General features: G+C 42.7%; 5 protein-coding genes across 6 annotated transcripts in view; 2 read left to right on the forward strand and 3 right to left on the reverse strand.

Moving 5' to 3' along the window:
- Positions 1–137: 137 nt before the first annotated feature.
- Positions 138–24,921, reverse strand: mturn (maturin, neural progenitor differentiation regulator homolog (Xenopus)). The gene is made up of 4 exons (XM_030063183.1): positions 24,499–24,921; positions 20,456–20,578; positions 17,399–19,210; positions 138–149 (listed from the first exon to the last, which is right to left on the reverse strand). The coding sequence occupies exons 1-3, from the start codon at positions 24,655–24,657 to the stop codon at positions 19,103–19,105; spliced, it is 390 nt and encodes a 129-aa protein (XP_029919043.1). The 5' UTR covers positions 24,658–24,921; the 3' UTR covers positions 138–149; positions 17,399–19,102.
- On the reverse strand, positions 1,434–4,838 carry txnl4a (thioredoxin-like 4A). The gene is made up of 4 exons (XM_030063182.1): positions 4,677–4,838; positions 4,277–4,456; positions 2,646–2,749; positions 1,434–1,816 (listed from the first exon to the last, which is right to left on the reverse strand). The coding sequence occupies exons 2-4, from the start codon at positions 4,427–4,429 to the stop codon at positions 1,645–1,647; spliced, it is 429 nt and encodes a 142-aa protein (XP_029919042.1). The 5' UTR covers positions 4,430–4,456; positions 4,677–4,838; the 3' UTR covers positions 1,434–1,644.
- On the reverse strand, positions 5,605–11,719 carry znrf2b (zinc and ring finger 2b). The gene is made up of 4 exons (XM_030063181.1): positions 10,914–11,719; positions 8,752–8,847; positions 6,996–7,101; positions 5,605–6,499 (listed from the first exon to the last, which is right to left on the reverse strand). The coding sequence occupies exons 1-4, from the start codon at positions 11,245–11,247 to the stop codon at positions 6,442–6,444; spliced, it is 594 nt and encodes a 197-aa protein (XP_029919041.1). The 5' UTR covers positions 11,248–11,719; the 3' UTR covers positions 5,605–6,441.
- Positions 10,682–25,472, forward strand: part of sh3bp5a (SH3-domain binding protein 5a (BTK-associated)) — a 32,151-nt gene continuing 17,360 nt past the window's right edge. Inside the window, exon 1 of the mRNA XM_030063178.1 lies at positions 10,682–10,687. The gene's annotated coding sequence lies outside the window, so the exon portion shown is untranslated. The remainder of the gene's footprint in view (positions 10,688–25,472) is intronic.
- Positions 12,457–16,629, forward strand: LOC115367433 (uncharacterized). 2 transcript variants are annotated; one of them, XM_030063179.1, is made up of 8 exons: positions 12,457–12,495; positions 13,257–13,460; positions 13,667–13,787; positions 14,170–14,244; positions 14,763–15,113; positions 15,536–15,631; positions 15,863–16,095; positions 16,208–16,629. In XM_030063179.1, the coding sequence occupies exons 2-8, from the start codon at positions 13,362–13,364 to the stop codon at positions 16,268–16,270; spliced, it is 1,038 nt and encodes a 345-aa protein (XP_029919039.1). In that variant the 5' UTR covers positions 12,457–12,495; positions 13,257–13,361; the 3' UTR covers positions 16,271–16,629. The 2 variants fall into 2 exon arrangements, with proteins under 2 accessions (XP_029919039.1, XP_029919040.1); XM_030063180.1 differs by having other exon boundaries at positions 15,863–16,090.

The raw sequence follows: 25,472 nt of genomic DNA on the forward strand, positions 1-25,472 counted from the left end.
GTGCAGTGTGTGCATGACAGCTCGTAGATACTAATGAGAGTTCAGTCACACGAGCTCTGCATGTACTGTATGAGCTCTTCAACATATCTCTGACTTGCCTACACCTCTTTCTTCCTCTGTTGTCCCGCTCTTTGTGTCTCTTGCGATCTCTTCACTTCTCCAAAGCCTTTTTTTTTTTTGCCTCATATCTCTATCATATTCAGTGATCCTCTCTCAGTGACGGATGGCTGCTGTCAGGGTTGGAGGTTGACAGTGAAGACTTTCACACCGTTGAGTGTGGGAGGATGTAGGGATTGTTTCCTGAGCTCATATCAGTTGCCTTTAACTTGCTACTATCGTTATCGTGCTGGCTCGCAAACAAAAGGAGGCACAATGAGCTGAACACAAGTGCTACATGATTCACGAGACACAGGCAATGTGAATCAGGTGATCACACACTATTCTGGACTCTCTGCCGTATCTTTGCTCCACATTTGCTCCATGATCAGCAGCTCAAAGTAGCCTAACAACGTGTGCTTCTACCTTCCTGTAAATGTGAATAGTGATTTATGGTGTTCAGTGAATCTGGTGTGGCTGTTGTACACACAGTGAAACGTAGTTATTTAAAACAATAGGGGCTCAATTTCATGTTCACACTGCTGTGAATTAAATGAGCTTAACCTTCATTTTGAAATAAATATGCCGAGTTCCCTTTTACACAGTTCTCCTGGTTAAATATCTCTGGCGCCATCTGGTGGAGCTCAGACCTAAATACACACTGTCTGAGTGCAGGAGCTTTAACTTGACCGGGGTTTTGATTTCTACACCAAACTCACCACATAATTCCAGATGCTGAGATGATTGCAGCGCATGTTGCTTGCAGATCATGGAACATGGGTATTTTTGTGTAAACAGGCTATGTAATACCATTTTCTTTAATATACAAAATTACTTTCTTCAAATCTTAAAAGTTTTCAGAAACCGCGAGCAGTCCAGATGTGTGTCAAGACTGGGGATCAGATGTTGTATCCCTTTTGTACACAGTACCATGCATGTCCACTTTATAGATCGTTTACCTAGAGATGATGAGGAATATGTGGCCTAACAACACCAACATTGGTAAGGCTGATAGAATCACGTAAGAGACTGTCTATACTCTCAAACATCTGTCTCTTATACTTGAGCATTTCTGGAAAAAACAAATTAGGAATAGAACAAGAGCTAAAGCAAGAGGCTTTCTAACCTGTGAATCTCCCCATGCCTCTTTAAACATCATGTACAACTTATCACTGCACACTGCTTTTACTAAGAATTGGTTTCAGTGGCCTAAGAGTTAAAAAAACAAAACAAAACAAAAAAACCCTTTCCTCAGTTGTAAACTAACACCTTATATTTGAAGAGATATAAATGATCGATCGACACACATGAACACAATATGCAGTTCAACAAGCATGATATGTCACAGTTATAATGTTTATTCATAAAATTAGAAAACTGTCCGGTCTCACTGGTGATCAAGAAGGCTGAGAACAAAAAAACTTAAAAAAAACAAAGAATCAAGAGAATCTTCCTTGACGTCGGCAACTTATAGTCTTTGCTGCAACCACATGCCACAAAATATCAGGAACACAACTAGACTCCACAAAAAGAGGGTGGAAATAAAAATCAATATCTGTACTTTGTAGAGTAATCCTTAGGCGACACCACCAGACCTCTTCCTTTCCTTGCGCCTCGATACACAGTTTCTACAATGTCTATCATTTCCTGCTTGTCCTCCATAGTCCAGTTGATCTTATTGTTGTTGCCAGTGCCCAAATCAATCATGATGTGCTTGTTCCTGGGAGAGAAGAGACAAACATTCATTCTGCTGATGTGGCTATAGTTCCTCAATAACAATGAAGAGCAAGGGCTTTGTATGAGTGGAGCTTCCTACTCACGTTCCTCATGTGTTTGGACACACACTGACTGATTTTAATATTCTTTAACATCTTCACATTAATAATGGCATCTACATTACTTTATTTGTAAAGCTACACAGTGTAAATGCAAATGGTGTGCCTTACTAGAAATACAATGATACGTTTACCAGATTTTGACCAAAATGTTTAGCTTACTATCTGTGGTTAAGTGCTGGGATGCCACTAGTTCACAGAAATACTACTACTCAAATTAACTTACTTAGAGAATCCAAGCTGTTACTTGAAATACTGAACAACAGGTGATATCACCACCCATGCAAGTGGCAGTGCTCACGGTCATTTCAGAAGAAGACCCAGACCTGACTCCAAACCCACACTTAGGATGTGAAAGAGCAATCGTTCTGGAGGAACAGACTGGTTGTCAGTCTGCAACATCTACTAAAAGATGAGTGTCTCTTGCATGGCTTCATCTATGCAGTGGACTTACTGAATGCATTAAGAAAAGCCAAACCTTTAAGAAAATGCTGGCACAAAAAAGTTGATTGAGTTGAGCTAGTTGTGTAAAACCACTTACAAGTCTTTAGTAAGAGAACTGACGGCCCAAGAGTAAATTTAATTGTAATGATTCCATTATCTTACTTGCTATCTAATAGTACACTTACTCTTACAATCTGTTCACTTAACTTTTAGTTGTTCATTAATTTAACTTTAATTTGGCTTGAAAGTTTGCCATGCAGAATGCCTTACCTGAAGAAGAACATGACAGTGCAGGGGTCGTACAACTCGTACATCTTGTTGAAGTCCGGCACCTCTGTGATGTCCACCAGGTAAATGACCGCAAAGTTCTTCACCTGTAAGGATGTGGGGCAGTATGTTATTACAACACCAACCTACTTAAAACAAGTAATACAGATATCAGTATGATTAAGAAGTGTAATGAGCATTGTGGCAGAGGCTCAACCAAACAAAAATCGTCTTCCTAAAAATACCTCAGCTTAACTACAGATAAAACAAAACAAATTACAGAAACTGGTTTGTCAGTTCACACTAGTGTGCAATTTCCTGTATTCTTTCCATGACACTGTAACTGGCTGAGTGCTGACCTAAATTCACACGTATCCTGCACACTAAAGATAGTGTTGAGATTTCCATGAACCTCCCCACAACCTTGGGATACCTTACTTTCTTGGTATACTGATTAAGTCCCAGTGCACGCAACAACAGCTACGAAACTCTTCAAAATGAGTTTGATTTTAAATGTCTGGGATCTTCACTTACATTTCTCGGAGGATATAGATAATACATTCAAGAAATTATGCCAACGCCTGAACTTTCTGGAGGGCTGCATAGCTTTGGGCAGCACTCTGTCCACAAATTGCTGATGGGTGGTAATGTATCACAGCGTATTAGCATAGGAGGCCGAGCTGTAAATTGACAAGAGCCAGCCCAGGGAATAGAGAGGAAACCCTGAATCAGCTGTGTTCAGCCTGTATAAACTGAACCAGTGAACACACACAGGCCCAGGAGTGACTAGAGGATTTTCTGCAGTGTCTAAACTCATAACACTTTCAGTACCCTGCTGAGAGTCACGTCAAACCAAAGGCTGCAGTGCTGCAATAGGTAATAATAAGTCCTGGCTGGTCAGAACAGCTATGTGCCACTTACAAGAAGGTGCTTTTAATTTCTAAATATTTACCAATACAATAGTAATTCACTGTCATGTGAATTGGCTATCTGAGATGAGGATCCAAACTGATGACCACCACCTGTTGCAACTATTACACTAAGCATTGCCTGTTACGGCCATTGTAATATTCAGTCATGATGGCAGTCACAGCTGACTGAATGTTAAATGCAACTGTACTCTAATGCTGAAGTTCCTTTGGCTACTTGTGGCAGAAATTAGCTAAAGATGAAGCACAATAGATAAATATTGTTTCTGTATTTTCAAGAGTGAGTGCTGCCCAAATACTCAAGGCAATTATGTGACACCAATGGATACCAACAAGTCAATGTGATTTCAATCAAGTGTTCCAGTATTTTTCTTATATCAGCAGTTTAATATGCAGTTATCCAAGTGTGTGTGTTAAAAAATGTGAAGGGAAACTGTCTTGTTGTTGCAAACACAACCACTATATGAGAGCCATGCAGCACCACATACTTAGCTAGTGAACTGATGAATATACTGAAATTGTGTCCATGTTTGTTTTAAATAGTCTAATTAGACTTGCAGAGACAAACTATTAAGTTGTACGTGTCACATCGAGCCAGCAGGTGTCGCTGTTGAGCGTGGTCCCCGCTGATGACCTGGGCTAGCCGATGCTAACATCACAACACTGGCAGCTCACAGAACAACATTAGACCAGAAGTAGTCAAACCTTCTCGGCTATGCTGTAAAGGACCTCGTCCATCTTCATGCACGTCGGGTCCCAGTCGTGGCCGAAGCGGATCACCAGGACCCGGTCCTCCTCGGACAGGATGGCTTGGTCCACCTGCCAGCCATTGTGGAGATGCGGCAGCATGTACGACATCTTGAGCCGACTCTGTCAGTTTTCAGTCTGGGAAAACAACAAAAATGTCACATATCAGTGCCTAGTGAACGTACAGGGCAGATAAGCTCACATTTCAGTGTCAGAAATCTTGATTTGTGTTAAAATGTAAAGCAGTAATGAGCCGTTTAGCTGCGGTGGGTTAGCTTGAACCTCGAACATTCTCGAAAAGGAAAGAAGAAAAGTTCGAGGGGAAAAAATAAAAACAGGTTAAAGTGACAACACTTACCGTGAAAGAACAGCTGTACAGTAGAATAAATACTGTGTGGTTAACTAAAAGACGGCGGCTGAGGTAGAAAAAAGCAACAAGAACGTCGCCCTGTTGGCCTGCTCGTTGTTTACACGTTCTGCGTACGCTACGTCCGGCAGAGACGCAACGTGATTGCGTCACAGGATGTTACGTACTCATACGTCGGCCTTCTTCCATTGTACAATATTATGACAATGAGTAGTCATAATGTTAAAATGAATGAATGTTAAAACAGAATGTAAAAATGTCATTACTCACTTTGAACATGATAAATGTAGCATTGATTTCATGGTAAATTTCATATTCATAAATGCAGAATTAACGGTATTGTTTTGTTTTGTTTTATGTGAATTTAAAGATTGTACAGACTATCAAACTTATAAACACTAAAAAAAAATAATAAAACTGTCAATCTGTACTCTGGACTCTTTAGAGGAATGACTTCTGAATGAATGAATGAATTCTCTAATGACTTTACATTAATGGAGTCTATTTTTCCCAATGATTTTTTTTTTTTTTTTTTTTTAATTCACTCCTGTTCCTTTGTACATTATTGTGAGCATAATATTGTTGGCATAATATTGAGCTTTTGGCATTTAGCAGATGCCCACATTGCTTCATATTGCTTCTCAGGTCGGGTTGGACTTGCGATACATGTTTTCATCTTGTTCGAATAATTCTGACATGTCAATATTTGCCATAATCCGATGAAACAATCACAGAAGCAGTCAAGATCAGCGCTGCTAAGCCCAGTTCAAATATTTATTACACTGATCTAATAAAAATGCCATGACCTGGCTTATACTCACTTTAGTAGATATACGCAGGTTTAGCATTTTGATGTCAAATGATTTGCAAAATGTCTATGCAGTGAATTTACATGAGGACAAATTTTTTTTTATTATTATTGTGCAATTCATTACAGTACAAACACAGAATATGATGAAGCAAAGGCTTAAAGGTTACAGGAAAACCTTCCAGTAGATACCTGTGACATAGCAGCATATTATGACACCTGGAGAGAGTCTCAATCATAATAAGATATGTCTTTGCCTAATGTTAGTTCCACCACTACACTATAATCACATTACCGCGGTTCTGAATGGACAAGTGATTCATTAAGGCCGGTCAGAGCCTGTTTCATACTAGTCTATTTGGTCTAGGTCACATGATTGTTTAAAGAAATTTAGTTTTGAGCCATTTTTGCTTTACAGCGATGATCTACCTAGCATCAACACCCAGATAATCATCTTTTAAAGCCGACGGTACAGGTTTTCACATTGTACATCAACTTTCTGATCAAGTCTCTAAGAACAAGCATCAACCTTGGCGTTCTGCTGGAAAGCAGCGACACTCTGCTCCCCTTACGTTAACTATACAAGTCTTCTGCTATAAAACACACACTCTGATCCGGAAGGCTGCTCGATGAGATCAGCGTGTGTGTGTTTGCGCGTACGCCGAAGTCGCATGAGCCCGTTTCAGGCCAGCAGGGGGGCACAAGCAACATCCGTTTCACATTTGGAGACCGAGTGAGTCCACCGGCGGTCCTCTGAGCGTCCCACGTCGAGAGCAACGCCTCCAGAGTTTCATAGCTGTTCCTTGAGGCAACATCAAAAGTCCCGCGCACGGTTAATGTCTTACGATCCCTGAGGAGCGTTGATGCTCGGTTGGCACAGACAGTGTTGAGATGAGGTCGGGGCACCACAGTGATGTACAGCAGTCCCAAGCTGTGCTCTAGCAGCCACTAGTCGGAGGGGTGCTCCGGACACGAGCGATTCACCTCAAACCACTCATCTATACACCTGGAGGGGGAGAGAGGCGAGTGTGTGAGTGTGCACTGTGACTACGACTGGTACCCAGACTGTGTGTGGATGTGATTTAGTCGGATTACATTCACAGCTGATGGTAAAATGCATCTTCAACAAATTTTATTGTCATATCCTTTCATGATTCCATTAATATTTAAACCCTTTAAACTTGGCAGCAAACACCTAATCTTGCTTCACCAGTATCCCAACAATCTCCTTTTCCTTGGAATATTAGCTATCAGTCTGCTTGTTGTTATTTCTGTAATGTGTGTATGACTTGCATAAATATTTTGAGTCCAAATGTGTCTCTTATCAGCCCTGGGTGTGGTGTGGATTATTTGATCCTTGGTGCATTTTGGTTTTGTTTACACCCATTGCATTTTTGCTCAACCCAAATGCAGTCTTCCCACTCGGGATATGTTACTGCTATGTGGAAAGAGGGCCTCTCTGTCTGATTGTGTGTGTGTGTGTGTGTGTATGTGTGTGTTACCCTTTATGGTAGATGCAGAGGCAGGGCAGCCTGGCAATGGTTTCTCCCTGTTCCAGCTCCTCTAAACAGATGGCACATTCCCCGGAGTCTCTGGACAGGACGTCCTCTGAGAAAGACAACACCGACAGAGAGACACCGCTGAGCAAAGAGCCGCCTCACACATCAGGCCTGAACTCGGTGGTTTACACCTGACCCTAGATCAGACAGCGAGACTCATTCAGGCAGCATTTTGGTCCAGAATCCTGTATCAGCACATTAAACCTGGTGCTCCTGGCCTTTAAAATGGAGAGGTATAAAATCTCTAAGGGGGATTTGTTGCGCTGTTCTTGTGTAATGTGAGATGAAAAAACATGGAGAACGACCTAATTTGTTTTACTGTCCTTTGTATGAGGATTCTTTTTAGATAAAAGAGGAAAAATGGAGTCACTGACCAAACAGTGATGAGAAAAATAACGTGATTAAGAAATTAAGCTAAATTTCTAAAGCTTGGGAAAGAAGGACAATAACAACTTTTTGTGTTTGATGTGTTTCTGCATATCCAGATGTGTGTGTGTGTATGTGTGTTTATTCACATGTATGTGTGGCTGAATGTCAACACCTGAGGCGCTGCAGTGAGACACTTGCACACACTGAAATGACTTTGTGTAATGCAAACTGATCCAACTCTGCCTCACAAACCTTTGGATCATGCAAGCTATTGTAGGTATGTGTCCTAGCTGAGGACTGTGCACCTTAATGTATGTGTGAGTGTGTGTGAGAGAGAGACAGTGTGTGTGTGTGTGTGTGTGTGTGGGTGGGTGTTTGTCTGCCCACATGCACAAGCCATTGTGTAAGATGTGGGTCAGTGTACTCTTTTGCTTGCCTGGGGTCTCTGCACATACACACTGTGTGTACCGTGCATGCATATGTGGAAGGAGAAGCTGTGTTTGCACTGTGTGCGTGTGCACATGTATAGGCGTGTGTTGTGTTCCACTATGCAGGTGTTTGCACACAACTGGTCTGCATGCACATATGGGTAACCATGCAGACATGCAGGTGCATCGCATAGCCGTGTTTGCTTTGATCTGGGCACGCTGCACAGTCGAACACATCCCAGCGCCGATGATACACACACGTGAAGGTGGGGGAGCCGAAGCAGCTTCCCTATTGTTTATCCCCATCTGGAATTTTAATTTCAGCAGTAACCACAATATTACTCAACTCAAAATAACTCCTGTCTCCTGGATAAATAAACGATACTCCAGGGTTTTGTGTTAGCCATCTGTTGCAAATGTCTCAATTTTGTTTTTGAGAAATCCCATTTTGTCGGTTTAGTGGCACTAAATACTACACTACCCATGAGCCTAATTGTCCATTACTGTGGTTAAGACAACAACATATACTTGAATATATTTGATATGATAGTATATTGCAGCGGTTCTCAGCCTGGGATCCACAGAGGGATTATAGCTGCTGACATGATCCAAGCCTGTCAGTATGAAGTCACTCCGACACAAAGCTCGTGTTCAGCTGAATTTGAAGCTTTGTGATTGGTTGTTTCTTGAGGCAGTGCACTATGGGACTGGTAGTTTCATGCCCATCCAAGTGTTGGAAATGTCCAAACGTGGCATCCCCAAACATTGCATTTGGGACCCTGCTCTTCCATTATAACCATGCCCTCTTTGCAGTTCCATTTTTGTGAATAACTAGTTCTTGATATACATATATATATAAAACTATGTCGAGTCCATAAAGCCTTAGCTGATGCAAGACTTACTGTTGTAGGAAAGGCGACTTTGGCTGAAACACATGAGCAGATGCTTCTCCATCTCATCGGACGCCATACGCTTGGAGCACACAGGACAGTGGAGCCCTGCGAAGAAAACACAAAGACAGGAGGTTGAGGACTCAGCTGGTCTCCCATCACCCATTGTTACTGTAAACAGAGAGGGCAAAGGGCAGCAGAGATAAGCTCCATCTTGTACTTCTCATAAGGCCTCATGAGTCCTGACGGCTCCTCGGATCTACCAGCCTCCTGACTGTAGTATTTTCCCTTTTGGTGACATTGCTGTGGTGTTTTCACACTGATTTCCAGCAGATAACAAATAAATCAGTGTGTCCAGCACTTGCGTATTATCTTCTGTGGATTTTCTTCAGATAGCGTTTACGTTAGCTGTGGGTGGGGCTTTCTTCTTTGTCTGCTCAGCTAAAGCTATCACTGCCCGTGCCAGCTACCCACTTCTTCTTTTTGCTCCAAACAAATCAGACGCCAAGTCATCAGAACAGCAAATGTAACCGCTTTCATGATGGCTGATGTAGAGTGCTATAACTGTGTTATATCAATAATTGACAGAGTGGCTAAGTGGACATTTATTTCTATGAAAAGTCATGGATTATTACTTTAACATGTGTTGTATTCACCTCAAGTGTCTATGGGTGTGCGTGTATTAATCCAATCATTTAATGATTAATTGATAATATGACCCACATGCACATTCACACATCCTCCCAACCCTGAGCGTCTTAGAGCAAAGATTAATAGAGCAGGAACCGTTTGACCTGAGATAAGCCACCGTCCTTGTTTAACATTATAACACTGCTGGCAAGGGAAAAGTGTGGCAGAAAAAACACTCACGCTGCTAATACACACTCTGAGGCAGGGTGATTACGCAGTGTGTTGTGTGAACATCATGGATGGGTCATGTGCTTTTATGGGGGGGGGGGGTGAGGAAATAGGACAAAAGCTGTAAACACACAGTCAGACGGCCAAACTCGCCTCGGCACGACCACTTGAATCTAATGAGCAAAGGTTATCTGTGATGGGCTCATTAATGATTACACCTCATCATCTGGGCAACTGGATCTGCTTTTCAACAGCAGGGAATCCAAACCCGGCCGTAATCTTGTTTGCCACACTGTCGTACATGAGGAAATGGCAGACTCAGGCTTGTCTGTGCAGAGTCATTTCCAAGAGCCGAAACACAGATGTAGGAAAACACACAGGAAACATGAGAGGTTTTTGTTCGCAGGAATACCAGAGACATGAACATCAGAGGCGTCATAATTATTGTGAAGTTTCGGTGCCGGTAACCAGGTTCCCTGTGGTTTTGGATACGACTCAACAGTTGAGAAACAGCGAGAGGAAGTTTGTGTTTGAGCATAGGCCCGAAAGACAGTTTTTGCTGGTGTGTGTGTGTGTGTGTGTTGTTGTGTCAGGCAATGTGTAACCAGCAGGAAGCTCTTATCTTCTGACCTACATAAGCTGTCTTCCTCCTCAGCCACATTGATAAACAAGGCACTTTTACCAAACTAATGGCAAGAAAGAGCGACTGTAAAAGAAAAGAGAAGAAAAGCTCCACACAGTCGTGGTGGCTTCAGTAGAACATGCAAGTTATTATCTGAACACCTAATCAGTGTGGTCAAACCAGGAAGTTATTGCCACACCTGATGTTACATGTCAAACGGAGCAAAACTGCATTAATCCTATAGCAAAGTTAGAGATGCTATTACAAATATCCCAGCATAATTATAAACTGCACTGTAGGAATATCTGGAAGGAAGCATAAGGGATTAAACCACCATAAAATACTATAGGGCTCTATAAACTAATAGCAACAATAACAAACTCACTACTGAGTGCCAGTACAGCCTGTAAGATTTCTAGATACCAGAAGAGGTCATAAAATATTGTGCAATACAATAAAATCAACAAAGTTAAGAATCATAAACACTCTTGAGGTCCCTATTTGAAAATGACAGGACACAACATAAAAGCAAATACAAGAGACTATGACGATATTATAAGAAAAACAAAAGAATTATCATAATTAAGGTGCTTTAAACCACAGACACACCATAATTCACTTTCTATTATTTTGAATCCCTGCCGGTTTTTTTTTTAATGCACTTGAGAGTTTCCCTATGACCTCAATGTCTTACCTTCCAGTAGGTGAGGGGACAGGTGGGCCGGTAGGGACCCTATAAGCAGCCTGGGGCCCTCAGGAGATATTTGGCCCTCGTCATCACCATCGGTGCCGTCGAGGCTTTGATTGTGTCCATGTGACCCTGACCTGCCGCTGCTCGGTATACTGAGCCCGGAGACGGCCGGCCTTCCATCTGTGTACTGGATCCGAGGGCCGTCGGGCCCACTGGAGGTGAACATGAACCCCGTCACCCTGTCCCTGCTGCCGCTGGAGTGTCCAGACGGGAGGTCCGAGCTGGAATAAGCCCGAGTCCTGGCATCATAAACCGGGCTGCTCTGTTTGGCACCCATGTTGCGTTCGGTCAAATCAGCCTCCTCTGATAAACACTGTGGAGTGCGTTTTACTGTTTAGCCACGACACATGGCTTGACTGAGCCCACAAGAGTTAACAGCAACCACTGAATCACAACACATGAACAACAACAGGCGACGTGATCCCACATCTTAAAGTTTCATGGTGCGCGCTGTGCGTAAAGTGCGCACTCGTTGACGCATAAATTAATTTCCAAACGGTCGTTTTTTTTTTTTTTCTTGGCTGACGCTCTCCTCTGTGCTCAACAGTATGCAGGCTGGTGCACAATATGTTCTCTTAACCTCGAATTCTTCAATGTCTTCACTTCAGACGAGGGCGTAAACTCAAGAGTTGACCCAGAGCCCGTCTGGTTCAAGTTTGTTTTTGTGTTTCACTGTGGTCGCCTGGAAAGAAAAATAAAAGCAGGGATTGCCCTCCTCCTCCCCCTGAGAGGCAGCTGCGTCAAGCCCGACGGAGTCAGAGCAGCACCGGAAACCAGGGGATTTTACCTTCAAAATAAAGACAAACAAGCTGTGGGGAAAGTAACAACAACAAAAACCACTTTGTCACGTTACTGTAACCGTGTGGCGTTTTTGTAGGCTACTTTGCACTTTTGTGAGTATTTTGTCACGCTGTGGGTGGTGGTTCATAGATCCCAAAAGTGCAAATTTAATCGATATTCTGAAAAAAAAAGATCTGATTATCAGCCATAACGTTGTAACCATCCAAGGCAGACTTACCACGAGCTATGAGGCTGTGTAACGATGGCATGTGCTTCTGCCGAGTCCACAAGTCCCGTATAATATCAACTTTATTTTAAGAAAACACGTTTTATTTGCAATGTCATATCACAGATAAGCACTACATTACCCATAATCCTAATGTTCATCAGTGACGTGTCTGATTGGTCGAGCTTGCTGTTACCGTCAAATTAAAAAATGTTATATTGAGCTTATCATATTTTCTTAATAACTAAAAGGTCTTAACAGCTTTTTTGTTTTCAACATTGAATAAAACGGTGCTATATTGTTAAAATTCACCAATAAAGTGCATGAAAGTTGGCTTGAATTTTGACTATTTTTCCATTTTTCATCATTTTCGCCATAATTTTTCTAGTCCACAAAAATCACATTTTAAGCAATTTTGAATTCAATGAATGAAATATTTATTTTCTGAAAAACCAAGGCAACGCGCTAATCATCCGTATTCACCGCCTTTTCCGCCTTTTCACTTCCCACCAGACTACAGTAAGTAGCTATATCCCGTTTCAGCCAAAGGGCTCTTTATTTGTTCAAAACACAAAATGATATTACTGTTATTTCTTCCATTGTAGCACAGTGCTTCTAGCGTTTTAACCTTGGGGCTTAGTTTGAGTGTGTTAATGTGATGCATTGTTATTGTTGTTAACTCTAGCCTGACCGAGCTAACGTTAGCAGATTATGCTAACGTTGAATGACAGCCAGCGTCCCTGGCAAGTTTAGATTGTGGCTCTGTCAACCACCGAAATCAGTGTATCAGTGTATTTTTTCATCTACAAAGAGTTGTGGTTAAAGTGTGATTCAAAGTGCAAGGCAAATCTCAGAAGTTTACAGAAATTACGCCACCATGGATGGGTTGGATTAAAAAAGTGGCCCCGGATTTTTTCCAGAGGATTTGATTAGCTAGCGGGGCTGACCCAATTTTCCATTCATGACACCATAAAACAGGTTGCTCAAAGTCACAAATAACATTGAGAATAGATAGCAATGGAAACAATAAAAAGCACTACAGTACAGAAGTACAAAACTGTCTGTAGGCTTATATATGAATTATACTTGTGTGGGTACTTACTTGTGTCAGAGTGAATGTGGTATCTGATATTTGTACATTAAGGATTGGTTTGTATTGTACGTAGTGGTTGTGATTAGGTTAAAATATTTGATTAATTATAATATATTAGGTCAGAGAAAATAATACTCATTTATTTGAAAGCTATTCTAATAATGTTTTTCTTTTTCTTGTTTTACAGGTTTATTGCAGCACTTTTAAGAGCCACTCTGTATTGTTTGTCTGTTGTGTTTGTATTGTATTGTCTGTATTTGTATTTGTGTTTTATTTGTATTGTTTGAGAGCCATGTCTCTTGATTCTGCTGTGAGGATCTTCGATGATCCCAGAGAGGCTAGGATGCACATGGCAGCATTAATTAGTGCTGCATATCTCCAAGAGGCCAGGGTGAGGCTCTTCATGATAAACAACTACCCAAGTCTGTAATATAATCATTGCTATTGCTTTTTACTGATGTAATGTAAAGGGTCAGTTAGATCCTTTTGTGCAGCTGTTGAGTAAAGCTTAATTGTAAATGTTGCCGTCTTATGTTGTATCTTACAACTTTGTTGTTATACTTGTTAAATTTTATCTCAAACTCTGCAAACATGTAGGAAGCCATGGCCAAAGAAAACCCTGCTGTTCCTCAAATAAAAAAGAGGAAAAGCAGGAAGAGTCCCCTCCCCAATCCAGCAGTCAAAAGCAGACGTGAGAAACGTCAACAAACACAATCAGGTTTGTTCTTTGATATACCATGATTACTATACCGTATTTTAAGAAAAGTTTTAATTAATTAAGCTGTTATTTTGTAGGGTACCAGTATAACTGGATGTAAGTTAAAGATACCACTTTGACAAAAGACTGTTGCAATGTGTGTGAAACATTTTCACACTAAAGAATAAGAGATTTTAAGAGCCTGTGACCGATAATCCTTGCTTGTGTTTTATGTACCCTGCTCTGGATAATATTGTGTGACAAATATAAATTGTAATAGTAATAATGTGGAATTTTTTTCTTAGTTTCCTTGCCTTCAGTCCTCATGGAACATTTTCATATTAAAATCACTGTGTCATTTTAGATTGACTGTAGGGATAAGCAAATATTACTGTCTCTGCAGCTGCACAAACCAGAAGAAGTCATCTTGTGCATGAGGAAAGCCTGAAGATAGAAGATCAAGCGTTGACAAGCTTTGGTGAGTGTACTGATTGTTACAGCAGTTGACTTTCAGTACAGTTTTTCCCATTTCCTCTATTTATTTACTCGCCTAGTTACTCATTATTAAGTGTTAGATTGTATCTATTGAGTTAATGTATATTTGGTAGAAGTATTACTCTCTAATATTGTTAATAAGTTACATCATGTTGCTATTACTAGTCAGCATTTGAAGTGTGAGCAAAAAGTTGTGGGGCTGCTCCTGTTGTGACAAATGACGCACAGTACAATAATGGGCATTTAGCAGGTGTAGGTCATAACCCTTGTGAGTAAGTATGCAAAATGTTGTCGCTCTCATCATCACAACCACGTTGCCCACAGCAACAATTATGCTGAATTATTGTGGTGTGTGCCATTCATTCAAAACAGAAGCAGTGCTGCAACTTTTTGCTCAGATCTTGTATTTGTTTTCCAACTTTCAATATACTTCCTTAATATCCATATCATATATTCATGCCTTAAGTTTTAGGGTGGCTTAACAGCTGTTTCTTTTTTTAGAAACACCTCTTCAAGAGTTAAAGGACACTCTCACAGCAGTCCCGATTCCTGAGACAACAAACATGGTTTCTGCCTGGGCACAAAGGCAGCTTCTCACAGATGCAAAACTCTCAGCTGAGAGAGTAATCACCCAAAAGTGCCACAGATGCTCTGCTGTAGAAGCTGTTGTGAGATGCCTGGACTGTGTACCACTGGACATGGAGTTCCTCTGTGCAACCTGTGATGTGGAGGCCCACAAGAGGAACGTCTTCCATGACAGAGAAGCAGTGTTCCATGGTTTTTTTGAGCCCATTCCCCCAACAACAGCTGTGGTGATGGATGACAATGGCCAGCCTCAGTTTTGTGAACAATGTACGTAAACATAAACAATACATTACAATGTCCAATTATACTGAAATTCCTTAAATATTGTGTATCGATGCACATTTCTACTTTACAGTTTTTCTCAGTGGCTTAGATGTGTTCTCTAAAAAGCTAACCTCATTCTAAACTCATTCTTAAGTGAGAAAGAGAGAAAATATCTACCATGTCTTTGTCAAAGGAGAATTGCATAACAATATTGCATCTTATTATTTTCAAAAAATGCTCAAGCATTTGCATTTTGTTTGAACACAGTGACAATGGCAGTTGGAAGAGGGCTGTGGCCAGTTGTGTTAATATTGTGGGGTTTTTATGCCCTATTTTAGAATGAGTTCAGTGTTTTGGGAAATGCATCTAAGAGACGAAGGAAAAACTGTAAATACCCTTCATAACTTTTTCCCTCTGTATTGCAGTATGCCAGCTGCCTGTTTCTACTCGAGCCATCTGTGAATGCTCCCAAGACCTCACAGTCATTCCAGGGAAGCATATTTCTGTGGTCACCATCAATGGTATGTTGCTCTGGAAGCTCTACTTTTTGTTCAAGTTAAGTATTGTATGACAGAACTTAACCACTGTGTGCAATGTAAACCTTTTTAATCACCTGGTCATTTTCAAACTCCCAAATGCCATGTTAAATATCCAGTATATTGTATGTACATCTCTGTATAAAATACAATAGGATCATGTGTAATTTGATTACTGAAATATCTTAAGTCTTTGCTATGTCCTCTTGTTCACAGGAAAATATGATGTCTGCTTGCCTCAGAAATCCTGTCCATCCTGCTCCACAGAATGGACCCCTGAGGTTAAAGACCTGCTGAGGTATCGCTACTGGCCAGCTACCACCAGCTGCCAGACCTTGTTCAAATTTGATGTGTTCACTACTTTTGAGCATATGAAGATGACGGCACCAGCCATGTCCAGGCAGGCCTTTCTCAAAATGTTGGAGCACAGATCTGTTCAAGCTGGTAGGGTAAGTCTGCTTGAATCAAACTGAAACACAAGAAATGTCAAATCACTGTATACCTAATAGTTGATTGCCAGCATTTCTTTAAAAATGATAATAAAACATTTTTAATATACAGACAGGCAGTATCTGTGCTGATACATTTCAGCGAAGTTTCTCTGAATTTGCCTTCTGCAAATAAAAAGAAGAGGGCATGTGCCAGGTCCAACCTGATCTCACAGAAATCCATGAAAGGTTGGCAGAAGCATCAGCAAGTGGACCAAAGTAACTTGGTTGTAAACTGGAGCCTTTTGCAGTGATCAAGAGAGAAAGAAATCCTGATTTACGTGCAATTTATTTTGTAATGCTTCATTTTTCCAGCTAAATGAGCCGAGTTTGAACTTTTGTCCTTTTAGGCTTTCACAGAAAGGAGTTCTCTTTTCTTAAAAATGACTTAATAACATAGACTTTAAACAGGCTACACTTTAAATCTGCTTGTGAACTTTTATTTAAGCAGATTATTGTGACAGTTATTTGCTTCTGCTTCAATAAAAAAAAATTAGCAAAATTATGGCTTCTACTTGTTTTTAGAGCTCTTTCCACCCCTGTACAAGGCACCAAATCATGTGTCTGCAAGCCTAAAGCAGATGATTTTGATTTGGGAAGAAAAAAAATCCTTAACCTTCAATTAATCAGCCTGTGGTTAGAGGGAGATTCTCACGACCTTTCCACTGTTGATTTTTTTTCTTGTAGTTTTTGGTGATCTGTGGGAACTGAAGCCTATTCTGCTGTAAGGCATTCTGGATAATATTTTGAGCAAAATGCCTTGATGTGAGGTGGACGTCACGGTGCGTGGTGTTTGCTGATGTAAAATTGCCTTCTAAAGAGGTCAAATAAGGATAACAGTGAATATTGCATGAATTATACATCAAAAATATGATAAAATGGAGATGAATGTGCACAACTCATAACACAGTCATAGCAAAACACTCCCTCGGGCAGTCGTTTCCAAAGCCCATAGAGAGGGAGTCTCAGTCGCTGGGGCTTTGTAATCCAGAATGTAATGCGCTGGATTTTTTAGGACTTTTATTTTGTAGGCCAAATCTTGTCACTTCCGCTTGTGTCCTGTCTACCGCTGGCTAACTTGACGCAGCTCTGCGCGGATGCGTCAGGTGGTGGCTTGACGTCAGTCCCAGCAACACCAGCAGGCTCTTGGCACAGCAGCAGGTCACCGGTCCACTTTGGCTGTGAAAGTCCTCCATGTTAGGTGCTTTGTCTTCCATTAACTTCATGTAAATAAGGAGCAACACTTGTGCAACGCTCTGTTCACACGGTTTATTGAACAATTCCACACATATAGGAGGACAAACAGAAAACACAAGGCATGAGAAAACATTCAAACAGGCAATAAAAAGACAAACATGTGCAAGCCAAAGTAAACAGGCTAAAGATAAACCTCTGAAACAGACTTGCATGTGTGTGTCGCTGCAGGATTGAGTGGTTGAAGGCGCCGGGGCCTGAAGCATCGCAGTGTAACACTGGAAGATTAGAAATAAAGGGTAGGCAAGGTTGGCTGACAATATAGTCGCTCCTCCCCATGATATCATTCAGGGATCAGGGTGTGCACACAGCAATTAAAATTTATAGTTCCAGGGAAAACCTCTAAAAGAATGCAAAAGTTAAAACACACACACTCACACACACAACAAGAGAGTGAAAGAGGTTGGAACGCATCCCAATGGACTGAGCAGAGAGCCATCCATCGTGACAGATCTGAAGCCAGCGGGAATCAGCTTTTCTCACCATATCTGTTTGTCATGCACACATCTGACCAGAGATTAGTGCCTACAGGACAGACAGCCTGTCCAGCCTGGAAAGGGGAAGGGGGGGGTGGGGTCTAACCGAAAGGACTAGGAAGCTTAGCGGGAACAACCAGGAAGACTACGGGATGCAGAGAGGAAGCAGCGTGTCATGTGATGATGCATCACCCCAGCAGGGATGGTCATAAACGCAGAATATGGGACCCTAACTGGTGGCAGTCGCAGAATCCAAACTTCCTCGTGACGTCGCGTGGTGCGCTGTGAGGTGTGCTGAGTCTGGGAAATGTTACGGCACACCCATAAGAAACGATCCCTAAACCGGATGCTTTGCTGTTTCCACATGGGGAGGGAAGGTGTTAAATGCTTTTGAATGTGCCGTACATCACTATGGTACCCCGTGTCAGTGGGAATGGGTCACAATATGATAGCCACGGGCCTCCGAGAGCCGCCGTACCACTGTCAGTGTAAAAAATAAATGCTTAAATGTTGATTCCCTCTTTCTTTTCCCTCTGTCAAGTGGAAAATTATATCACTTTGCATTGTTTGCACTCCCTCATTCCTCACCTCCCTTATCTGCATCATTGCAAATTGCCTCTGTAATTGCCCTCCACATCAAACATACAGCCACAAGCAGGCAGTTTTCACACATTCTTCTTTCATCTAGCTCCTTGTGCCTCCTCTACGTCAATAGACAGGCAGGGAAACTAGGTTATCTGCCACATTCATCTCCGAAGCCACAGGGGGAAAGAAGTGCATAATGTGGTGCTATCTGACGGTGCTGCTGCATAACAAAGCCAGCCGAGGCTGTTGGGACTATTGCTGTGCCGTATAACTTTAACTAACCAGATGGTGAATGATTATGATAAACTTGCATTGTACATGGCAACTGCTCCGGCTGCCCAGTTGTTTGTTCTGTGCGTGTGTGTGTGTGTGTGTGTGTGTGTATGTGTGTATGAGTGTCAACAGTGTGCAACAGAGTGCACTGTTTGGGAAGCAAAGCCACTGTGACATTCAAGAGCATGGTGGTGCATTTTTAGCAAGTTGAACCCCGTGTGTGTGTGTGTGTGTGTGTGTGTGGCTGTGTCTATGTCTGTGTGTGGCCTGTGGGTGCCGTAGGAGTGTTTAGACTACTTGTTAAATGTTTGGGTCTATGGGTTGAGGCCTGGGGTTTCTGGGTAGTTCCACCCCAGCTGCAGGCGTCTTCTCGGGGCTCATCACTGCTGGCTGACCCCCATCTGCTGGTGGTCCGCCCCGGGTTCCCCCTCCATGTCGGCATGGTAATGCTCAAAAGTGTCATCATCTATGTCTGGAAGACCCAGCAGCTAAGGGGACGACAGAGAGGAAGAAACAGGAGAGGAAATGAACCTGCTTGTCTTGGCACCAGAGCTAAAAATATCTACCAGTAGTTTCCAAAACAAATCAGCTGGTTTCGACTGTAGTGTTATTGTCTTAATACAAGTGGAGAGATCTGCCTTATTCTGCCTTGCTGACACTTGTTTCTGGTAAAATTACTAGAACAAGTGAAACTACGACGAGAAAAATCTGATATGTCACAGACGAACTTTTGCACTAAAACAATTTTGATACATAGATAGACAGCTACCAGGGCAGCTGAGATGAACTAGGGTTTACCCAGCCGTTTATTTACCTCCACAGCCCTGCAGAGCCCATATTTGTCATGCCAAACTCCGGGCAATTTAATCTGGCCTTGCTTGCAAACAGACGGTACACACCTGCTAAAGTAATGATCCCTGATATTTTCATAGAATTCAATGTCTGCTTTGTTATTCCCAGTCACTAATTAGCAGCGCATAAAGGTGACTGAAACTCTCCCAAGTTCATGAAAGCTTTTACATTCGAGGCTTCAAACATCCAGAGCCTGATTATCTCTCTCCAGCGAAAAATCCTCTGCCACAAAGAAGTGATGTGTTTTAGGTTTCTGGCAGCAGCAGCAGCAGCAGCAGCAGCGGCTTGTTTGGTGTAAACATCAGAATAGCTGGGCGGTTGGCATCAGCAGCGATAGCCACCATAGCTGAGCAGACAAAGCAAAGAGCGCCACCTATGGAAACTCAAAATGAAAAAGGAAAAAGACGTCACAGGCCCGGCCCATAAAGAGAAAAGAAAAATTCATCCATTAATGCTTAAAGGCCTTCTACTAATTGTTAGGATCTACATTTCAGTTCAATGCAGCTTCAATTCACAACCCAACAGTTATGAGAAACAGTGTGAACCAATTCTATAACTGGATATTTTATTGAAATAAGGCACTGCTTGATAGATGTATTTGCTATAAGCCACCTAAGATTCATTGAACATCTTAAGTTGTGTTCTAAAAGATATTTATCATTCGCTGGTAAGCAAGGCAATATTAAATCGCCATATTTTTCAGTGGAGGCTGGCATGACATTCTGTCCATGCAAGAAAGAGCAGGCAGCATCAGAATTAGAGCAGAGATTACTGTATTGTGGTTACAGTGCGATGTGTGAACAGACTGTGTTAATATCCCCGGAGCTGTGAGTTTTTTTTTTTTTTTTTTCTTCTTTTTCCTTTTTTAATTGTGTTCTTACAGGTCTGAAGGACGTGAAGACCTTCTCCAGCACCTCCAGCAGAGTCTTCTTCCCGCAGGAGGAGATGTAGTCCTGGGCCAACTGTAAGAAGGGAAGGCAGTCCTCACTCTCGCTCCACACATGCTACACACACACACACACACAAAAGGAACACACACACAGAAAATCTTCTGTCAGGCATTGCTTCAAACCACCAGTGTTGTGCTCACAGTAAGCGTGGCTAAGCCGTGGCCTCCAATCGGTGATTCTCTTGAAGAAAACAGCCACCAACATTGGTCATCAATAAATACAGCAGCTGAGGGCTTCATGCACACAAAATGTGTAGAATGTATTTTGATAGCGAGAGCTGGTGGAGCCCATGTATGGCCACAAAGCAAGGTTGGAGAGAATGTGAACTGACTTGAAAAATGACTTCAGGAGATTGAAACGGATAAATGACCAACCAAGCATGAATGTAGGGTTCAAGCACAAAGAGCACAAGCAGAAGCAGAGGATATGGTGTCGCTGTGACTTTCGGTGCAGCATTTCTGAAGACATGAAGTGAAAATGTATCGCGTAGCCAAATACAGAATGAAGAATTTATTTCCCACGTTAACCTGGCTGATTCAAAACAGGTGGCTGGTGTACAAACTGAATACAGGAGACATTAGAAGGAAGGCCAGAGATTTTATGACCATCTATCTATGGCGCCACCACCTGATTAATGCATGTGGACTGCCTTGCTTGAGCATTGCGGAACCAGCCAAATATAGTTGCTCTAGGACTTGTGGTTTCTGTCTTGCAGACACTTTTAGCAAAGAAAAGGGAACAGACAGTCGCTTTATGCTTTTCCAAAACACTGGCCTGCTTGCTAAAAGGCAGCCGTTAGAGTCAAGGATGAGAGTGTGCTTGAAAAAGCAAATCCAGCGTATTCATTTTTGTGCACCTTTATTTTAGATAATGCATGCGAAAGAAGAATTGCTTGGCTTCCTCTTTCAGCTGGATAAATTCTATTCTATTCTATTAACCCTTTAAATATCTCAATCACAAAGTTGGAAAAAATATTCTCTTTCCACACTGTGCAACACTGACACATATTCTGTATCTTCTGGCAGCACCGCTTCATTGAAGCCACAACACAATTATACTGAGTCAAATATTCAAAGCCAAGATGACACTGCTTTATGGCTGCACTATTACATCAAATTGAAAATATTTATATGTCTTGTGCATCATTTTATACACATTTAGATGGATTTCAGTAGGATATATTTGGTATCTTTGGAAACCGTGGGATCTCCACTAGAATTTAAAATAAAGTCCTATGGGGTTGAACAAGGCTGGGCAATGCAGCACGCATCTGTAATGCCAGTGGGACCAGCAGGGTTGAGATTAAACTGGGCTTGAGTGGGGCTACCCTCCCCTACCCCTCGTGTCCACTGTCTAAAACTGTGTGCCAGGTGGTGCAGCACTGCCACACTGTCTCCATCCAGCGCAGCCTTGTGTGGGCTGTATCAGTTGCGTGGTGTTTGCAGGAAGGAGAGTTTGCAAGTACACGAGTGTAGCTGGGTCAGGGGCACCGTGGCGCAGAGAAACTAGAACAGTGCAATTAGACCCAGATAAAACGAAAAATCTTCAAGGACAGGCAGGAAGAGGGGGGCGCTGAAAACGCAAAAAAAACATCAAAACAAACTTGTGACACGCATGCATACACACACAATCATGTGCACAGGCATACAGGCGTGCTGGAGAGATAGCTGGATCGCCAGTTCTCCCTTCACAAGGTCTGGCTTGTAGGAGGAATGAGAGCTATTATTACACTCAGACATATTCAGTTTAAAGCTTGGGCTTCAGGACAAGAATAGTTTGTGCATGAACAATGGCGATTAAGGGTCTAGTCTGCCCTTTGTGCCAAGTGCACAACTAAATAACATGAGCAGCCCTGAATTGCTCAATATAAATTGCTCAATACAAGGAGGAAGAGCTTTAATCTGAGTAGACACGACTTCCTCATTGCTGACGGCAAGTTGTTGGTCACCACAGAGCAGTTTCCCCGACTTTTTGATAAAAAGCCCTGGTAGGGACTCGCCCGTGAAGCAATTAGCTCGTCACTGGCTTCAGGTGGCCTCTAATTAGAGTCTAAAGGTCATGCTGTTATGTTATTAATACATGTCTGACCGTCTAGCCCTGTGGAATAACCTGGAAGAAAGTTAGAGAGCCACAGACAATGATTAACAGCTAGACTGTTGTTCAGGTACAGCTGATACCCTCACAGTGCCCTCTAGTGAAAGAACACACTGATGCTTTGGGTGTTTTGGGGGAAAAACAAGGTAAGGTGAGAGAGAAACTGTGTGTCTGCCTGTGTGTGTGTGTGTGTGTGTGAGAGAGAGAGAGAGAGAGAGAGAGAGAGGTGCCCCCTCGCTGATATTGATCGACTGTAGGTAACTGGATCTTCAGAGTCCTGCAGAGAGAGAGGGAGAGTTATTCTACCTGATTGTCTCAGTCCTTGGGGAGTGCATAGCACGCGGAGGAGTGTGTGTGCTGGTGTGTGTGTGTGTGTGTGTGTGTGTGTGTGTGTGTGTGTGTGTGGGCTGCTGCAGCTGACATGCATCCGAGAGAGAGAGAGAGAGAGAGAAAAGCCAAGTGACAGAGGCACTGACAGAGAGTGAGGAGAAAGGGGGAGGAAAATGAAAAATGAGGCACAACCACAAAACACACACTAGGCCTGGTACTTAATCGTGTGTGTGTGTGTTTTGTGTGTGTGTGTGAGTGTGAGTGTGTGCATCCCATGTGTGCGTTTACATAACCTTCTCCTGTAAATGAGAGGATATTCACCCTAAACCGAGCTGCTTTTATACAAGCTGGATTTCTACTCCTCTCCACAAAAACATCAACAGCCTTGCACAGCCCCTCCTGAAGCAGTCCTGCTCTGCTGTGTGTGTCTCTGTGTGTGTGTGTGTGTGTGTGTGTGTGTGTGACAGTCCAGGCGATGTCTGCCTAACACAAGCATGGTGTGACATAATGTGTTATTGACAGAACAGACGCCCTGGGCCCTGGGTCATTCCCATCTGGTCCCGCCCTCTATCAAGCCTCTGTTACCGAGCAGTAAGAGGCAGCAGGGCGGGTCTGGATCAGGAGCTTTAGGGCTGATGGACAATAACAACACTGACTGCAGCACTTTAGTTTAAGCAATATGCCGGTCAGACCTGTGTCAAACAGCCACAGATAGCCAGGAGAACAGCCGAATGTAGGCCATTTCATCTTGACTTTGTGGTGAGGAAAGGGAACGGTTATATTTGAGCACATCAAAAATATTGATCCATAACTCAGTGGGATTAGATTCAATGTGGAGTGAAACTCTAGCTGCAAAACAGCGTGAGGTTTGAGTTGGAGTCCTCATGAATTTTCAGCAGCATCTTGGCCTTTGTGGCTGTAGGCTATGGATAGAATCATGCCGTGAGAGGGGGCATTTTTGAAATAAAAAAAATCACAAACTTAACCATAAATTATCTAGTCTTCCTGGTGCATAGCTATTATTTATTTCAGTTTTTTACTTTGCATTGCATTACTGTGCATAACATATGTATGTTGGTCTATAAAGATTTTATTTTGAAAGTTACAGGCCCTCTTTTGTAGTATTTTAGATGTACTGACACTTCAGCGGGTTATCACATTCACAGCTGACTGAGATGGTGTGTGTGTGTGTGTGTGTGTGTGTGTGTGTGTGTGTGTGTGTGTGTGTGTGTGTGTGTGTGTGTGTGTGTGTGTGTGTATGTGCATGTGTGTGTACGTGCGTGTGTGTGTGTGTCGGGGGGGGTATCAGGAAAAAACATCAACGACAGGATAAACTAAGATGACATCACCCTATCCTCTCTCCTGCAGGGCGGCGCGCACTGATGCGCGTTCCCTCCCCCATCATACTACCCCATAAGCATCTGCTGGAAAACCGGGACCAACCGGGACAACCCCCACCCCCCCTCCACAGAGAGAGAGAGAGAGAGAGAGAGAGAGAGAGAGAGAGAGAGAGAGAGAGAGAGAGAGGGGCCCTGAGGGGGCACACTTACGAAATTGTCGGTGCCGCCGGGACACAGCACGTAAAAGGAGACGCCGGGCTCTGCGTAAAAGTCCAGCCGCCTCTCGTCGTCCTCCTCGGCGAAGATGAGGTCGAACGGGTTACCGGAGCACCACTTCTCCGCGGCCTCCACCAGCTGCTTGAACTCCATCCTCCGTTATCCTCCGGTATCCTCCGGTGTACGGTGTCCGTGGCTCCGGTGCTTGATCTCTCTGGCCGTCACGGTGATGATGATGCTCAAGACACAAATAACAGCTGACCGGACAGCAGCATCAGCATCAGCAGCCTCCTCTGTACCGCATCTCCTCTAGCACGTCGTCTGCATGGCCGGGGAACGGAGATAACACTGTTGGCGCATATAGCCTAGCCTACCGGGTCCGGTGTTCATCCGTTCTCAAACCCCCATCCCTCTCTTTCCCCCCCACGTTATGAAATCAGCCCATCGGTCGCATACATGCATACGCAGGCGGACGCTGGGAGAAAAAACGCGATGACGAACAGTGGAGCTGGGCAGCCGTCCATAGGCTGCACTCCGCACCAACTTTCTCACTGTGAGGACAGATGTGAGCTTTCTGACCTGTAGACTGCACGGAGAGAAAAGGAAAAATCACTGCGTGCACTTGAGAAGAAGAAGCTGTATAAATATCACCAAAACACTATTAGTTATAAACTCCATAATATCCTGTATGTTAGAATATTATAGGGGAAAATAAAATACCTTAAGGCCATAAGATTGAGTATATAGAAATACAATAAAGAATAGAATAAAGATGATAATAAAAAACAAATAGGTAGTATGGGCTTATGTTGAGTTTACAGTGTAAAAAAAAAAAAAAAAAAAAAAAAAAAAAAAACTCAATAGACACCCATACACACATGGAAACCCATACAGGAATATTATTGTCAGACATGTAGCAGCATATAAAAAGGTGGGAAAATTGTGACTACCTCCTGATTTACAGTGTA

Source organism: Myripristis murdjan, chromosome 11, assembly GCF_902150065.1.
Source record: "Myripristis murdjan chromosome 11, fMyrMur1.1, whole genome shotgun sequence".
NCBI lineage: Eukaryota > Metazoa > Chordata > Actinopteri > Holocentriformes > Holocentridae > Myripristis > Myripristis murdjan.

Coding starts and splice junctions, on each gene's coding strand:
- txnl4a (XM_030063182.1), bottom strand. CDS start 4,429: ATGTCGTACATGCTGCCGCATCTCCACAATGGCTGGCAGGTGGACCAA. Junction 2,750..4,276: donor TTTACAGCATAGCCGAGAAG/GTTTGACTACTT, acceptor ACATCCTTACAG/GTGAAGAACTTTGCGGTCAT. Junction 1,817..2,645: donor ACTGTCATGTTCTTCTTCAG/GTAAGGCATTCT, acceptor CTTCTCTCCCAG/GAACAAGCACATCATGATTG.
- znrf2b (XM_030063181.1), bottom strand. CDS start 11,247: ATGGGTGCCAAACAGAGCAGCCCGGTTTATGATGCCAGGACTCGGGCT. Junction 8,848..10,913: donor GTCCCCTCACCTACTGGAAG/GTAAGACATTGA, acceptor TTTTCTTCGCAG/GGCTCCACTGTCCTGTGTGC. Junction 7,102..8,751: donor AAGTCGCCTTTCCTACAACA/GTAAGTCTTGCA, acceptor TGTCTTTCTCAG/AGGACGTCCTGTCCAGAGAC.
- LOC115367433 (XM_030063179.1), top strand. CDS start 13,362: ATGTCTCTTGATTCTGCTGTGAGGATCTTCGATGATCCCAGAGAGGCT. Junction 13,461..13,666: donor CATATCTCCAAGAGGCCAGG/GTGAGGCTCTTC, acceptor GCAAACATGTAG/GAAGCCATGGCCAAAGAAAA. Junction 15,632..15,862: donor TTCTGTGGTCACCATCAATG/GTATGTTGCTCT, acceptor TCTTGTTCACAG/GAAAATATGATGTCTGCTTG.
- mturn (XM_030063183.1), bottom strand. CDS start 24,657: ATGGAGTTCAAGCAGCTGGTGGAGGCCGCGGAGAAGTGGTGCTCCGGT. Junction 20,579..24,498: donor CCGGCGGCACCGACAATTTC/GTAAGTGTGCCC, acceptor GTGTGTGTGTAG/CATGTGTGGAGCGAGAGTGA. Junction 19,211..20,455: donor TCTTCACGTCCTTCAGACCT/GTAAGAACACAA, acceptor TCGTCCCCTTAG/CTGCTGGGTCTTCCAGACAT.